We start from the raw sequence: 18,145 nt of genomic DNA, 5'->3' as shown, positions 1-18,145 counted from the left end.
GGTGATGAGAAGGGGCAGAAGCAGGAAATTATCATCATCTTCAAAAGTCCCAGTGCACTGGGTCACTGGGATTCTCTTGTTGCCGGTGCCAGGATGTACAGAACCATTTTACATCAACCCTGGTTGATCATTGGTCAAAAGCATGTTCTGTTAACCTTAAAGATTCTTCTGAAGAGTGAAACTAATATTGGTTGAGATCCTAATGAGTACACAGCTCCAAGCTCATCTCTCATTCGGTACTAATTCACCTCCTGACTCACAGGGACCATAAGATGGCTGATGGGGCAATTCCAAAAATGTTTCACTGTATAGGAGGGGACATGCCAAATATTCCCCATATAAAGATCAACAATGATTGCCTGCCTTCTTCATTTTAAAATAACTTTTACAGGTAATTCCTTTTGGCCTTAAAGTGTTCTTGGAGAATTGTAAGTGTTTAACATTGGAATGCTTTATTCTGGGTGCTTAGTGTTTTACAAGAGCAAAGGATATCAGGCCTGTATGTTGTTTCTGCCAAAATATTCGATGTGATTTGAAAGTAAAACTTTATTTTAAATTGGAATGTGTGTTTCTATCCGTCTGAATTGTCTGTGGCTTTCCTTGCATTACATCCGGGATGCATATTTAAAGTCAGGTTATGATCATTTACCCTAACAAGTGGTGATGGGACAATCAGCTATGAATGAGACACCTATGGACAATATTGAAGAATCACACCAGCCCAGATCACCGGCCCATAATTTCCACAATTTAATTATATTAATTATATTGAACCAGTTGATCTTATGTGGCCTTGCAAGGCCTCCACAATTAGGCTGCAAGCAACATAGGGAGGGGCATTGTGTTAATAAATTGCTCCTACAAAAAGCCAAACCACAAGAGTGGGATATAGGTCAGCAAGTTAAGGCATGAAATGATGCAAGAGTTGGTCTGTTTGAATCTGTATACAAGGGGCCATACAGCATTGTGGATAAAGCCAGCCCAATGGTGTATGCTGTCCAAATTACAAAGTGGGATACATGGTTTCATATTAATCAGGTGAAACTATTTAAGGGGGAACATTTGCAGAAAGGAAAAGCAGCCAGCATCAGGCCCACAGACCCAATAATGAGATCCAGAAGTACCACCTCCGAGGGGATGCTGGAGGAGGAGTTGAATCTGGGAGCCAGCCCTGCCCAGGAAGGCTAAATGCCAGCAGAGGTATGCGTTACAAAGGCAGTGCTCAAAGGGAGAGGGTTCAGCTGATTCACTCCTATGCAGAATTGATAGGGTTAATAGAGGCCACAGAAGAGAAAGGCAATTTTGTTAACCCTTAACTACTCACCTGTGTCCAAAAGAAAAGTTTCACCCGCAGAAGTTGGTGTATTTTGTTTTATTTTACAGAAAAATCTGGATTGACGGTCAGTCGAAGATATGGGCCCAAACATTAAAGATCAGCCACCTGTTAATAGCCATCCATATTCTGGAAGAGTTCAACCAGTGTATTTTGGCAATCCAGGTTAGAAAAGCGATTTCTTTGATTGGTCCAACTTTAGTGACCACGATATCGCATTTAACAAACCCCAAGTGATTCCTGGGGAGTCAGGGAGGGTACACGTGTGGAAAAACCATGGAGCGATTAAAGGTGGCTATCCAAACAGTTGGAACGAAGGCAATAAGTATGATGAATGAAGGAAGGAAATGCAGTATGTTTAATCAGAGAGTTTCAATGGAAAATACTTATGTCAGAGTCTGAAACTACTCTGCCCTTAGACATTCCTCATTTGTCACTTTGAGACAAATTGGGGAGAGTGGTGAATAGAAAAATGTGTGAGTAAACAACCCAGGAGACAACGTTAGAATAATGATACAAAAACCAAAACTGCAGGAAAACCTCAACAGGTCTGACAGCATCAGTGGAGAGAAAGGGCCAACGTTTCGAATCCAGATGACTCTTCTTCAGAACTGAAGATGAAGAGCCATTTGGACTCGAAACGTTGGCTTTTTCTCTCCACAGATGCTGTCTGACCTGCTGAGTTTCTCCAGCAGTTTTTGGTTTTCTTTCAGGTTCCAGCATGCGCAGTATTTTGCTTTTATCTTAGTAAGAATAATGCTGATGAGCCCACCTGATAATTATATCCAGTTATGTCGGTCCAAATGGCAAGGTAAATTCCATCCAGGAAACTATATATTCCTTAGGGGGTTGATGTCCCAGCAGAGTCAGCAAAAAGGGTAGTCCCTTAGGCAAAGTGTGTATCAGACCCCACCATCCCTAGACGGACAACGGACCAAGCGAAGGAGACTCCCATCTTCTGGACCAAACATATCCCATGTGGACCTGATGGTGATCGTAGTTGTAAACAAGAGGAGCTAAAGATTATGTTACAGTGAGGAGCCCAACAGTGTACTTTAAAGAACTATAACTCCAATTTGCCTTCATGGCTGTCGGTGCTGGCAATGTGGTCTGCCTGTGATACGGCTGTGGTGTGGCTGTGATATGGCTGTGGTTTTCTTTTTATCACTTATGGGATATGGGTGTTGCTGGATAGTCCAGCATTTATTGCCCATCCCTAATTGTCCTAGAGAAGGTGGTGGTGAGCTGCCTTCTTGAACTGCTGAAATCCATGTGGTGTAGTTACACCCACAGTGCTGTTAGGGAAGGAGTTCCAGGATTTTGAGCCACCAATAGTGAAGGAACAGCGATATATGACCAAGTCTGGATAGTGAGTGGCTTGGAGCGGAACATCCAGGTGGTGCTCTTGATATGTTTCTGCTGCTAGATGGTATTGGTCATGAGTTTGGAAGGTGTTGTGTAAGGAGGCTTGGTGAGTTCCTGCAGTGCATCTTCTATGTGGTACACACTGCTGCCACTGTGCGTCAGTGGTGGAGGGAGTGAATATTTGTGGATGGAGTGCCAATCAAGCTGGCTGCTTTGTCCTGGATGGCGTAAAGCTTCTTGAGTGTTGTTGGAGCTGCACTCATCCAGGCATGTGATTAGCATTCCATCACACTCCCGGTTTGTGCCTTGTAGATGGTGGACAGGCTTTGCGGAGTCAGGAAGCGAGTTACTCTCCACAAAATTCCTAGCCCCTGACCTGCTCTTATAGCCACAGTATTGATATGACTAATCCAGTTCAGTTTCTGGTCAATGGTAACCCCCAGGATATTGATAGTTGGGGATTCAGCGATGATAATGCCATTGAATGTCAAGGGGCGATGGTTACTTTTTCTCCTGTTAGTGTTGGTCATTTCCTGGCATTTGTGTGGTGTGAATGTTACTTGCACTTGTCAGTCCAACCCTGAATATAGTCCAGGTCTTGCTGCGTTTGGACATGGACTGCTTCTGTATCTGAGGAATCACGAGTGGTGTTGAACATTGTGAAATCGTCAGCGAACATCCCCACGCCTGACCTTATGATGGAAGGAAGGTCATTGATAAAGCAGCTGAAGATGGTTGGGCCTAGGAACTACCCTGAGAAACTCCTGCAGTGATGTACTGGAATTGAGATGATTGACCTCCAATAACCACAACCATCTTCCTTTGTGCTAGGTATGATTCTAACCAACAGAGGGCTTTCCCCCTGATTCCCATTGACTCCAGTTTTGCTAAGGGTCCTTGATGCCACACTCAATCAAATGCTTCCCTGATGTCAAGGGCAGTGAGTCTCACCTCATCTCTTCTCTTCAATCCTTTTGTCCACGTTTGACCCAAGGCTGTAATGATGTCAGGAGCTGACTGACTCTGGCCAAACCCAAACTGGGTGTCAGTGAGCAGGTTATTGCTAATCAAGTGCCACATGATAGCACTGTTGATGACCCATTCCATCACTTTGCTGATGATCAAGAGTAGACTGGTGGGGCGGTCATATGCCCAGTTGGTTTTGACCTGTATTTTGTTTATAGGACATACCTGGGCAATTTTCCACATTGCCGGGTGGATGCCACTGTTGTAGCTGCATTGGAACAGCTTGGATAGGGGCACAGCAAGTCCTAGAGCATAAGTCTTCATTACTATTGTCAGGATATTATCAGAGCCCGTACTCTGTGCAGTGTCCAGTGCCTTCAGCCATTTCTCGATATCACGTGGAGTGAATTCAATTGGCTGAAGACTGGTATCAGTGATGCTGGGAACATCCGGTGGAGGTATCACTGTGATATGGCTGTGATATGACAGTGGTACGGCTGTGACATGGCTCCGATATTGCCGTGATATGGCTGTGGCATGGCTGTATTACGGCTGTGATATGGCTCTGCTGCTGTTTCCATTGTTGGAGGAGGAGAGGGTAAAATACAGGTTGGAACCTCCATCAAAACACGAGTAGTGGAGTGGTGTTCAGCTGGAGGATGTGTTAAGGCAAAGCTGGACAAAAATTTCCAACACTGATCTGGACAGCCTGTCTCTAACTTGGCTGAAGTCACACAGGATGCACCATGTCGATGCTAGAGGAAGGGTCTGAGGATGAATTGTAATTCAACCGGGGTGTGCACACGTGGGATTTGACAAAGTATTAAGTTTTCTTTTAGAAAAAGACAATCAAAATGTATTGATTGGTGGAGATGGTTTACATGTCACAAACCTTGTACTTCTTACCTGGGGCAGCAAAGGAACACGGGAGGCATAGAAGCTCGAGTCCACAGTAGAAGCAAAAAGGATCATGTGAGAATAGTCACAGAGGGATTTCAGATGTTATAAACAAAGCAAAGATTAGGATGGATCTGTCCACTAAAGCACTCTTACAGTTTCTGAGCATCCACCATGACATCGAAGTGACATTAACCCCTTGGCCTTGTGATTGGAAAGGGAAAGGGGTTTTCCTCTACCTAACAGCATGAGACTATAAGACATAGGAGCAGAAATTAGGCCATTCGGCCCATCGAGTCTGCTGCACCATTCAATCATGGCTGATAAGATTCTCAACCCCATTCTCCCGCCTACTATCCATAACCTTTGATCCCCTTACCAATCAAGAACCTATCTCTCTCAGTTTTAAGTACACGCACTGACCTGGCCTCCACAGCCTTCTGTAGCAATGAATTCCATAGAGTCACCACTCTCTGGCTAAAGAAGTTTCTCCTCATCTCTTTTCCAAAAGGTCCTCCCTTTACTCTGAGGCTGTGCCCTCGGGTCCTAGTCTCTCCGACTAATGGAAACATCTTCCCCATGTCCACTGTATCCAGGCCTTCAAGTATTTTGTAAGTTTCAATCAGATCCCCCCTCATCCTTCCAAACTCCATTGAGTATAGACCCAGAGCCCTCAAACGTTCCTCATATGTTAAGCCTTTCATTCCTGGGATCATGCTCCTGAACTTCCTCTGGACCCTCTCCAGGGCCAGAACATCCTTCCTGAGATTCGGGGCCCAAAATTGCTCACAATATTCGAAATGTGGTCTGAGCAGAGCCTTATGAAGCCTCAGCAGCACATCCCTGCTTTTATATTCTAGTCCTCTCGAAATAAATGCCAACATTGCATTTGTCTTCCTAACTACTTACTCAACCTGCAAGTTAATCTTAAGAGAATCCTGGACTAGGACTCCCAAATCCCTTTGCACTCCAGAATTCTGAATTCTCTCCCCAATTAGAAAATAGTCTATACTTCTATTCTTCCTACCAAAGTGCATGCCCTCACACTTGCCCACGTTGTATTCCATCTGCCACTTCCTTGCCCATTCTCCTAACCTGTCCAAATCCTTCTGCAGCCTCCCCGCCTCCTCAATACCACCTGTCCCTCCACCTATCTTTGTATCATCTGCAAACTTAGCCAGGATGCCCTCAGTTCCTTCATCAAGATCATTAAAGTATAAAGTGAAAAGTTGTGGGCCCAACACTGACCCCTGCGGAACTCCACTGGTCACCGGCCGCCATCCTGAGAAGAATCCCCTTATCACCACTCTCTGCCTCCTGCTAGACAGCCAATCTTCTATCCATGCTAGTACCTTGCCTCTAACACCATGGCCTCTTATCTTACTGAGCAGCCTCCTGTGCGGCACCTTTTCAAAGGCCTTCTGGAACAGATTTGTCAGGCATGACATCCCCTTCATGAAACCATGCTGACTTTGCCCTATTTTACCATGCACTTCCAAGTATTCTGAAATCTCATCCTTAATAATGGACTCTAAAATCTTACCAATGACCGAGGTCAGGCTAATCGGCCTGTAATTTCCCGTCTTTTGCCTCACTCCCTTCTTAAACAGGGTGGTTACATTAGCGATTTTCCAGTCCTCTGGGACCCTCCCTGACTCCAGTGATTCCTGAAAGATCACCACTAACGCCTCCACTATCTCTTCAGCTATCTCCTTCAGAACTCTGGGGTGTAATCCATCTGGCCCAGGTGATTTATCCACCTTCAGACCTTTCAGTTTTCCTAGCACCTTCTCCTTGGTAATGGCCACCATACTCACCTCTGTCCCCCGACCCTCTTGAACGTTTGGGATGTTACTCGTGTCTTCCACCGCGAAGACTGACGCAAAGTACCTATTCAGTTCCTCCGCCATTTCTTTGTTCCCCACTACTACTTCTCCAGCATCATTTTCCAGTGGCCCAATGTCCACTTTTGCCTCTCTCTTAACCTTTATTTATCTAAAAAAAACTCTTGCAATCTTCTTTTATATTACTGGCCAGTTTACACTCATATTTAATCTTCTCCCTCCTTATTTCTTTTTTAGTTGTCCTCTGTAGGTCTTTGTAGGCTTCCCAATCCCCTGGTTTCCCACTGCTCTTTGCTGCATTGTATGCTTTCTCTTTCGCTTTTATGCTGTCCCTGACTTCCCTTGTCAGCCATGGTTGCTTCGTGCTCCCTTTAGTATACTTCTTCTTCCAAGGGATGAATTTTTGATGTGTCTCCCAGAAACTCCTGCCATTGCTGTTCCACTGTCATTCCTGCTAGGCTCATCTCCCAGATAATTCTGGCCAGCTCCTCCCTCATGCCTCTGTAGTTGCCTTTATTCAACTGTAATACCGTTACATCTGATTCCAGCTTTTTCCTCTCATATTGCAAGGTAAATTCTATCATATTATTGTCACTTCCTCCTAAGGGCTCCTTCACCTTAAGCACCCTTATCAAATCTGCCTCATTACACATCACTAAATCTAGAATTGCCTGTCCCCTCGTGGGCTCCACCACAAGCTGCTCCAAAAAGCCATCTTGTAGACATTCCACAAATTTGACTTGTACTCGTGGAGCAGGACCCCTGCAATTTGAGGCCAATTTCTTTTCATTAGATAATTAAACTGACTGGTCTGATGCACTATATCTTTATACATTGTATTGTTCAAGCCCTGCCCACAGCTTCAAACAGGCAGTGAGGCCTCTGACTCACCGCTCAGCTGATTCTGTTCTTGTTGTTTATGACTGTGGCACCAGATAGGAATCTGAAACTGAGATAACTCGGAATTCAGTACCTGTTACCTGTAGCAAGGTGCATTCCTGCTGCTCCTGTCAGGTTATTTCCCAGACTCTGAGGGGAGGCTTTGGGAAATGAAACCAGCTCTGGTCTCACTTGTTTGTTCAAAGCAATTAGAGGGCAACAAGGCTGTGACGTTCAGAAACCAGCAATAATAATAAAAGGACTGAGGAGGGAGCCAGACACTCACTCACTTGTTTAACGGTGGGAAACACAGAAGAGACGGAGCAAGAAACACACAGAATTTCATTCCCTTATACTAGATTGGAGAGCCGGTGTGGAGAAACACAGAGAAAACAAACTGTGCAGGGAAGTGAATCTCTCCCCATTGTGCAGCTCAAATTTCTTCTGATTCACCTGGACTTGTGCTTCCGGCAAAGATTGTCAGGTATCCTGTCTTTTATTTAGAAATTTCAATATTCTAATTCTGGGTTTTAAAATAAGTCATTTTGAATGAAACTCACCATTTAAAATAAGTTCTTAATATTCTCTGAACTGGGTCAGGTTAATTTAAAAAGCATAGCCTGTGAGTTATTGAAGACAATACAAGGCGATAACAACTTAACATGTTTATGTGCCACCCCTTTGTCTGCTATTTTAAAGATGGAAATTTAAACTAATGCATTAAACATTCATTGTCTAATATCAGCAAAGTAGTTTTTGTTTTTCAATAGAATGCATTATGTAAGTCTGAATCTGAGAGGAAGCATTTCTGGACAGAATAACTCTCTGCTGCTTGGTGTGTCATAACTGTACAGATTTCATTCATAGACCGCTTGCATCAAAAGAGAAAATTCTACTCAACAATAGGGTACTTTTTTTTTACTACTGGACTGGGGATGCCCTGTCTTCTGGTTTAGAGAGTTATACAAATGGTTCCTTTAATTTGAAGGTGAAACTTACAGTCATTTTCCTTCATTTACACCCATTCTCTTAGACTCCATTGATGAATTGCTGAAGCTATGGTGCAAGATTAAGAGAAACTCACAGAATTTCCAAGCCCATGTTCTTATCTCCCCATGAACCCAAACACAGACTGTGCCACATTACACAGCTCACTGAGGGCTACTTCAGACAGATGCTAGCATTGCAGCTCAGTACGCAGATCCCAGGGGGTTTCTGAATATTTTAACAAGTCAGCATAGAGCAGCAAAGACAAAGCCAAATGCAATCAGGGGAACAGATATGTGAATCTGGTGCTTTTTGTCTGGCAGGAAGGGAGGAGTTGGTGAAGATTGGTGTCTAGGCGATTCAGGTATCATGTAGGAAGCCAGATGTTGCTATTATTGCAGATGAAATTTACACAACAGTTACCCCTCAGCTTCTGCGCTTGCAGCCAATGCCTGGGACAATGCGTCTTGCGTGTTAAATTCTTTCATTCATTCTTAGCAATTGACTCGTGATATAAAGTGTCCCCATCACTGACATCCTGTTCATCTCTTAACAGCAATTTGACAAGATGAGACTCCAGGTGAGGTTTTTGACCGGTGAAGATATTGAACTTGATGTTGACCCTTCCATCCAAATCTCGGCTCTCAAGATGATGATATACAAAAAAGCCAATGTGCCCTATTTCCAACAGCGCCTGGTGGTGCAAAATGGGAGCACTGTGGAGCTGAAGGACAACAAGAGGCTGTGTGACTACAATGTCTCTCCCAGCGATGCTGTCATGCTGATTGTCAAGAACGAGGAGCGGATGCAGATATTCCTGAAGAATGACAAGGGGAAAACATCTACATATGACGTTCTTCCTTCTGAGTCTGTTCAGGATTTTAGAGCACGGGTACAACGGCAGGAGGGTGTCCCAGCCAGTCAGCAGCGTCTGGTTTGCGAGGGGAAACAGCTGGAGGATGGTCGGACACTCGCCGACTACAATATTCAGCCTGAGAGCACCATCTTCCTCATGCTCCGTCTACGAGGTGGTTAACCTGCACTTGCAGCGGTTTATACCATGAACTCTAGCTATTACAGAAGTAAATTATTTATAGTGCCTCAATTGATCAATTTTTTCATATACTCCTGTTTTCTCAGCTGCAGTTAGTAAGAGTCCCAGGTTGCACAGTCACTGACTTGTCCATGATACTTTTGAATCTTATTCCTGTCTGCCCCAGTTCCCATAACAACAGGAAGTTTATTCAACAGATAATGATTGGCTAGGAAATGATACCAACTGAGGCCTGGGTGCAGGTCACCTTCCTGCATTCCCACCTGAGGAAAGATGCAGGTACAAGACATTGGACACAATTTTTACAAGGGTCAGCAACTTAATTAATAATATAGAAGGATTCGGGGGGACTGCTAATGCAACGTGTTCCATTCTGATCATTGACTCGTGATACTTTGATTCACATCAATCCTGGCCGATCATTGGTCAAAAGTATGTTCTGTTACTCTTCAAAATTCTACTGAAGATTTAGGCCAATAATGATCCAGTCCCTGATCCACAGCTCCAAACTTGTCTCTCATTCAGTACGAATACGCCTTCTCACTCTCAGAGACCATTAGTTAGCTGATGTGGCAATTCCAAAGCTCTTTCACTGAATAGGAGGGGCCATGCCAAAAATTCCAAAGGATCAACAATGAGTGTCTTCCAGCTTCATTTTAAAATGACTTAAGGTCATCTACAAGTAATTGCTTTAACCTTAATGTGTTCTTGGAAAATTGTATGTGTTTAACATTGGAATGCTTTAATCTGGGTGCTTAGTGTTGTGTAAGAGCAGAGGATGTCAGGCCTGCACATTGTATTTGCCAAAATACCCAATGTGATTTGAAAGTAAAGTTGTCCATTTTAATAAAAATTGGAATGTGTGTTTCTATCTGTCTGTATTGTCTGTGGCTTTCCCTGCATTCCATCCGGGATGCATATTTAAACCTAGGTTATGATCATTTACCCTAACAAGTGTTGATGGGACAATCAGCTATGAATGAGACACCTATGGACAATATTGAAGAATCACACCAGCCCAGATCACCAGCCCATATTTACCACTGTTTAATTATATTAATTATATTGTACCGGTTGATCTTCTGTGGCCTTTCACATGATATGTTAGAGAATCTGGGCAGGATTTTTAGGCCCTGATGGGATCAGGAACGGAGGCAGCCGGCGAGCCGATCAACAAATTGTACCAAAACATTCAGTCTGCACATGCTCAGACTGGACAATCTCAATGGTTCTCACAGCATCACAGCTTTGGGTAAAAATATCAAATACTCAGGTTTTTGTGAGAACGATAAAGATTTACAACACAGAACTATTGGCTAATCATGTCTGTATTGATTCTTTACTGAGCGATCAACTAAGAGTATTAATTATGGTAAATGGGATTAGGTGGGTAGGTCGGGGATTTCTCCCATGTCGGTGTAGACTCAATGGGCCAAAGGGCCTCTTCTGCACTGTGTGATTTTGTCATTCTGAGACTAAGGCAGCAATTTATACAAAAATTAAGTTCACACTGGTCACATTTAATAATTAAGGAAATATGCTTTTCTAATTATTCCAGTTTGGAATACTAGAAACTTCCAAGAGACAACTTGCTTATTCAAACACCTGCCCCGATGCACTTACTTGAGACAAGGGAATTACTGAGGTGGAAGCTTATCAGTTGGTGGTTCACGGTGCACCAGGGAGCAGACAGAACTGGGAGGAAATGACAGGGAAACAGTTTTCTCTCCCTGGAGGGGACAGAAATCTCTTCCTTGGTGAAGGAACCAAACATAAAGATATCAGGGTACAGGCTTTAACAGATCAATGTTTCGTGAGCATACATCTCGTGCAGCTAGTGGAGACGGTGGTTTCTCATGCAGTGCTAAAGCTGAATCATGAGAGACCACACCCACATTGCAATGCAAAGCTGGAGGTGTGGCATAATGTCAGGGACACCCTGGTGACTGAGACATTCCAGAAACTCAATGCAGCCAAAGGATTCAACAAGAGGCTTTCAAATCAAAGCAGTTGTGTTTTTTTTGGGAATGCTGCCAATGACTGCTTCATAAATGGCCAGAAGTGCTGGTAAACTCAGGGCTTTGTTGCATTCACAAAGTGACATCACAGCATGGGGAGGAAATGGGTAATTTACAGATAAATATCAATATACCAATCACTTAAAACTATATCGTAAAGGTTAACAAAATAAGCTAAGTTGTTTAAATGCATAAATGTTAATTAATGAAATAAATAAAACTGGGTTAGCTGGTGATGGCATTGCAGGTGCTTTGCAACAACAGCAGCATGTGGGAGTTTGTGGACAGCATTGCAATTGCTGACAACCACATCCACAGTAAGTGTCTGAACCTCAAGGAAGTTCAACTTTCGACTTGTCGAGCTTCAGTCCGAGATGCAGGCATTGTGGGGCATTAGGGAGGAAGACTGTTAGCTGGACACTTCATCCAAGAGGCAGTCACACTCCTTAAGTTACGTAGTGCCCCATAGTGTCTAAATAGTGGTCAGGGACAGGAGGGTGTGGCTGCGGGTCAGGTTAGTAAGGAGACACAAGGTGGATAAGAAAATAGGAACATAGACAGCGTAGCACAATCGTGCAGTGCAGGGGACCTCAGCCATTGTCCTTATCTAACAGGCATGGGCTTCCTGCTGCCTGTCTGAATGATAAAAAAATCTGGTGGATGAGAAAACTGACCACAGAACCATGATACATGAGGCCATTAATGTTGAGGGCAAGCTGTGGGGAAGGAATGTGGTAATGGCAGAGGACAGTATAATCAGAGGGATGGATATTGTTCTCTGGAGCCACACCCAGGAGTCCCCAAGATTGTGTTTCCTATCTACTGCCAGATTTAGGGACCTCTCCTTGTGGCTGGTTGCTGACACTGATCTAGAAAATATTTTTGACTGCATTCTATAACCTTATCCCCCACATTACTACAGCAGATTTATTTCGTCCAGTCGCTATGAAAATTAAAATCCCCAGGATTAATCTAATTGTATCCTGAAAAAAGTACGAGAGAAATTCATGGGACGAAAAGGCAACAGATTCCCTGGACCCATCGCCGCCTTCATAGGGGGTAAAAGATCTGGCTACAGAGATAGTGGGCACACTGGGTCTTGCAGGATTCAATAGATACTCAAACACTCCTCATGGATTGGGAGGATCAAACATAAACCCACTATTCAAGAAACGAAGGGAGAAAGAATCAGGAAGGAGTATAGGCCAGTTAACCTGACATCAACAGAAAGGAATGTGCGACAATTTGTTATTAGGGACATGATAATAGGGCACTTATAAAATCATAATTTGATTGGTCAAAGTCAGCATGGGTGTATGAAAGGGAAACTGTGTTCTATACATTATGTTAAAGTTTGTTGAGGTTTGTTGAGGTTCTGAGTTGCAGGGTAGATGAGGAGGAACCAGTGGATTTATTTTAATTGGATTATCCAAAGGCATTCAATAAGCTACCGCCAATGAGTTTATTTCAAAAGATTGGGGCTCATGGGATTGGGGCTAATATATTACATGAACTCAGAATCGGTTAATGGTCAGAAAACAGAGAGTAGCAATAAACGGGCCATTTTCTGGTTGGCAGGATGTAACTAGCCGGGTGCTGCAAGGATCAGTGCTCGCGCCTGTTTGATGCTCATGAGGTGTTTGGACCCACCTTACTTCTCGGCACCTTCATCCTGATTGGCCTCCAGCACCTTTCTCCTCTTCACCTTCCCTATCTCTGATCGGTTAAGAACTGCCAATGGTAAACTGGTGCTGATTTTCAGGGATGGTAACTGGGCACAAAGAAAGGGAAATATGGGGACCCCACTCCCTTGCTTCATTTAATTGCAAGAGTTAATTTGTTTCCAGAAGGTGGAAGAAAATCAGAATAAGATCATGGAAAGGGTATTACAGCAGCCATTTTGAGGGCACACTTTTGATGGAGAGCCTCTCCAGCTCAGTTACATGCTACATCAGACTAAGATGATTATCTCAGCCAAAATGTCTAACTTAATTTTTAAGAGGAGAACTGACTCCACTGCCCCTTTGGGTTGGCTCTAGATCTGTAGTTCAATCTGCAATCACCCTCACTATCAGTTCAGAATAGAAGCAATCTTTCATTTGACAAGCTTTTTACAATATTGCTGCACTGTCAAATCAAACAAGAACATCAGAAGGAGTAGAGGCTTAGTCCTTTGAACTGGCTCTGCCATTCAAATCAGGTCTCATCAACCTCACCTTCACCTTCTCTCACTCTCCCCAAATCTCACATAAACCAACTCAACTCAGGCAGCCGCCCAAGAAATACTGTACCGTCTTAGAGTCGTAGCGTCATGTGGTTATACAGCACAGAAACAGGCCCTTCAGCCCATCGTGTCTGTGCCAGCCATCAAGCACTTATCTATGTATCACTGCTCGGGACACAGGACACTGTGTGCCAAATTCAGTTTTTGTACCTGCTCCTCAATCTGTAAAAAATCAAGAATTTTATAATTTACATCACTGGTGCCAATGTGGAGATGCCACCCTGCTATACCAGCCATATCACTGTAATCCCTTCCCTGTTTCCTTATATTGACGTGTCACAGGAAGTGCCTTTCATCATAGGGTCTGTGTTAGAATGAGTGCTTGATAGTCATAGAGTTATACAGAACGGAAACAGGCACATCAGCCCATCGTGTCTGTTCTGGCCATCAAGCACCTAACTTTTCCCATCGCATTTTCCAGCACTTGGCCTGTAGCCCTGTATGCTGTGGCATTTCAAGTGCCCATCTAAATAATTTTTAAATGTTCTGAGGGTTCCCACCTCTACCACCCCCTCTGGCAGTGTGTTCCAGATTCCAACCACCCTCTGGGTGAAAAAAGTTTCCCTCAGATCCCCTCTAAACATCCTGCCCCTTACCTTAAATCTATGCCCCCTGGTTATTGATACCTCTGCTAAGGGGAAAGGTTTCTCCCTATCTACCCTATCTATGCCCCTCATAATTTTGGATACCTCTATCAGGTCCCCCCTCAGTCTTGTCTGCTCTAAGGAAAACAACCCTAGCCTATCCAGTCTATCTTAATAGCTGAAACGCTCCAGCCCAGGCAACATCCTGGTGAATCTCCTCTGCACCCTCTCCAGTGCAATCACATCCTTCCCATATGGGTGGTGACCAGAACTGCACACACTACTCCAGCTGTAGTCTAACTAGCGTTTTATACAACTCCAACATAACCTCCCTAATCTTATGTTCCATGCCTCGGCTAACAAGGGCAAGCATCCCATATGCCTTCTTAACCACCTTATCTACTGTGCTGCTGCCTTCTGGGATCTATGGACATGTACACCAAGGTCCCTCTGATCCTCTGTACTGTCTAAGGTCCTACCATTCATTGTGGATTCCCTTGCCGTGTTAGTCCTCCCAAAAAGCATCACCTCACACTCCTAAAAATAAAGATCGTTTTTCAAAGAAAACATTGGGTCCAGATGAAATTTCTAAGAGTAACAGCTGTTCAAACGGCTGATGGCAACAGAGCATCGAATCCTCCAGGCTCACTTTCGGCTGAAGATGCTCTACATTGTGTTACTGAAGGAAATGGAAAACGAAACAGATCAGAGGCCATTTCCTGTTATCAGCAAGAATGCTCTGCTGCTGGCTGAGAGATCATTTGTCAGACACTGGGGGGAGAAGTTTTCGGAAAACGAAACTTCAGCTCCGATCACATTTATTTCATAACAGAACAGGGGATTTCCGACAATTAGAGGACAGCGGGGCTGCGACGTTCGGAAACCGGGTCTGAGAATAAAAGGAGGAGGGAGCCGGAGACGCGCGCAGACAGAGTTGTTTAACGGAGAGACGCACAGAGCAAGATACAGAGCAGCAGAAGCAAAGAGCTTGATTCACATACTCCGTCCAGATCTGAGAGTCGGTGCGAAGGGAAACAGAAAGGACCAACTGCGCAGAAAAAGTGCATCAGAAATTATTCAGCAGCTGAACTTTCCCGGACCTGTGCTTCCAGCAAGGACTGTGAGTTCATTCTGCCTTTCGGGGCAATTTCAATATTCTGTTTCTGGTGTGGAAATTGCATTGTTCTGAATCTCAGATGCAATTTCTGATAAATTAATATTATTAAAACCCGGTGAGAATGGAAAGAAAATCATTGAAAAACTCAATCCTGTTGGAGACACAGATCTAATGTTTATGTGACACCCGTTCTCAGATATTCTAACGGGGGCTGTTCAAATATTCGAAATAATACATTAAACATTCATTAACTAAGATTACAAGGGTCATTGCTTTTTTAAAACAATATAGTAAGATACGTCTGAGGTTGAATTTATGTTGGGAGCTCGAATGGGTTATATTGAATCTCACAGTCAATTTAAGATAAAATAATATCCTCTCAATGTGGCGACAGTGCAAGAGAATATAACCAAAGTTAAACAGTGAGAGAGATGTGAGTGAGATAAATCATTCCTGTATTCCCAGGGCAAATGTAGGTTTTGGGCAGCCTGACAAATCTAATTTCATCATGAGTGCAGTGTCTAAAACGAACGAAGCTGTGATGGAATTCTGCACAACGAAGAACAGTTACATCGTTCCTGGTTTAGAGAACTCTGCTGTTGGCTGTTTAAATGTTCAGCGCTCCCCACAAGTGAAGCCCGTTCATTCACGGCTCATGTTACACGTTACTTGAGTCACTCTTGTGGCCAAAACCGAGTATTGCAACTGTGTGCGCAGCAGATGCCGGATAGATTCAATACTCCAACATAAATTCAGAATATAAGTTGCACAAATATTTCTAACTCAGTTTCTGCCTCATTCAAACTGGAAAACAGACATGACATCGAAATGTTGCAGATATGGGAACGTGGGTGAGCCGGCGAAACATGTGAGGAATGGGATCATTTTTATATCTTCCAATTCCCACAAAGGATTTACACCTGAAATGTTAACTCATCTCATTTTGGGTTCTCCTTGGACCACCACTGAGTTCCACACCTCTTTACAACTTGAACCAAAGGTGACAAAACAGATAAATTCTAGAAGTGAGAGTGACTGCCCTGAACATCAAAGTTGTATTTGAGCAAGTGAGGCATCTTGTGGGACCTATACCACATACACACTGCAGCGGTTTAAGAAGGCAGCTCACCACCACCTTCACAAGGGCAATTAATTTTGCGGAATAAACGCTAGATTTGGCAGCGATGCTGAAATCTAATGTACAAACAGAAGAAAATCAGAATTAAAACAGAAAATGCTGGTAAAACTCAACAGACCTAGCAGCGTCTGTGGAGAGAGAAACAGAGTTCATATTTCAAGTCCAAAAGACTCTGATCTGTCCATAGATGCTGGCTGCTCGGTATTTGCAGCAGTCCATGGCTTTGTGTGCAGCATTGCTCCGATTGAGAATAAAATACTTAAAGGAGTTTGACTGAGTTGGGAGTACAGTAGGTGCAGAATACACAATGCATTAGTTCCCTAGATTCTATGATTGTCTGGACAATGTATTGCATGTTCAAAATAGTATTATGTGACTGATACACAATACACAGCATCTCCGTCACTGATATCTTGTTCATTTCTTAACAGAAATTTGACAAGATGAGACTCCGGGTGAAGTTTATGACCGGTGAGGTTATTGAACTGGATATCGACCCTTCCATCCAAGTGTCAGCTCTCAAGAAGATGATATATGAAAGAACCAAGGTGTCCCATTTCCGACAGCGCCTGGTGGTGCAAAATGGAAACACTGAAGAGCTGCAGGACAGCAGGAGGCTGTCTGACTACAATGTCTCTCCCAGTCATGAGGTCATGCTGATTGTCAAGAACGAGGAGCGCATGCAGATATTCCTGAAGAATGACAAGGGGAAAACATCTACATATGACGTTCTTCCCTCTGAGTCTGTTCGGGATTTTAGAGCACGGGTACAACGGCAGGAGGGTGTCCCAGCCAATCAGCAGCGTCTGGTGTGCGAAGGGAAACAGCTGGAGGATGGTCTGACACTCGCCGACTACAATATTCAGTCTGAGAGCACCATCTTCCTCATGCTACGACTACGAGGTGGTTAACTAAGACAGCACCAATATGGAATGAGTGTTAGATATCACACAAAAACTACGATAAAAATCTGTTGGTTTTTTTCCCACTGATGCAATTTCTATGAGTTTAAGCATCGCGGTTAGTAAGTAAATGATACTTTGACTGTCACTCTTCGATTGTCTTGTTCATAACAGTGGGGTGTTCATGCACATATTAGTGTCTGTCTACGAAGCAGGCCACTGCCTGCACTCATAGCCCACACGGAATGTGTCAGACAAAGCAGCAGAGGGTATCCTTCAAAGAAGGAATGGAAACATATTTTTATTTTATACATGAGGCCAAAGATTACTAAGCAATTTCCTTTGGGACCTAAATTCAGATTAGGCCCAACCTCCCTCAAGCCTGCTGTCTGTGGATATCCTCTATGAAATAGGTTGTGTGAGTGTCAGTGTTAACCTAATGCACGTGCGCTCACAGCATGAGGATTATTCTTTTCGGTTCTATTCCCACTCGGGTGTGGCACAAGGTGGTTGGTATGAGAAATGGAGAAATAGGACGCTTTTTGTGATACACTGAAATTTACCCAAAATAACTGTATATAATGAACAATGATGCTAAATGTTCTGCAAGTATTCCTTTAGCCTTACTTTATGTGAGTAGATGTCGATGTCCAATATATAAGTGCTTTAGTCAGTGTGCTTAGTCTTTTGTAATAACAGAATTTATGTGCCCGGGCTGTTCATTTTATTGAAATGTGCAACGTTACTTGAAAATAAAGTTGTTTCTTTGGATACAAA

The 18,145-nt window shown here is 43.6% G+C and overlaps 1 protein-coding gene across 3 annotated transcripts in view; it reads left to right on the top strand.

The window, feature by feature from the left end:
- LOC144687818 (polyubiquitin-B-like) overlaps nt 1-18,145 on the top strand; it is a 24,404-nt gene extending 6,259 nt beyond the window's left edge. Inside the window, exons 1-4 of one of the 3 annotated variants that reach the window (XM_078554338.1) lie at nt 7,697-7,768; nt 8,828-9,302; nt 11,241-11,242; nt 16,910-18,145. In XM_078554338.1, the coding sequence (XP_078410464.1) occupies nt 8,840-9,302; nt 11,241-11,242; nt 16,910-17,377 (933 nt within the window). In that variant the 5' untranslated portion in view covers nt 7,697-7,768; nt 8,828-8,839 and the 3' untranslated portion in view covers nt 17,378-18,145. Of the gene's footprint in view, nt 1-7,696; nt 7,769-8,827; nt 9,303-11,240; nt 11,243-15,114; nt 15,332-16,897 lie in introns of those variants that run through there. The other 2 variants (XM_078554336.1, XM_078554337.1) reach the window with 2 other exon arrangements.

Source organism: Cetorhinus maximus, chromosome 12 (assembly GCF_964194155.1).
Source record: "Cetorhinus maximus chromosome 12, sCetMax3.hap1.1, whole genome shotgun sequence".
Taxonomy (NCBI): Eukaryota; Metazoa; Chordata; class Chondrichthyes; order Lamniformes; family Cetorhinidae; genus Cetorhinus; species Cetorhinus maximus.
Note: the sequence above shows the minus strand (reverse complement) of the source record. Positions and strands in the feature narration are given on the sequence as shown.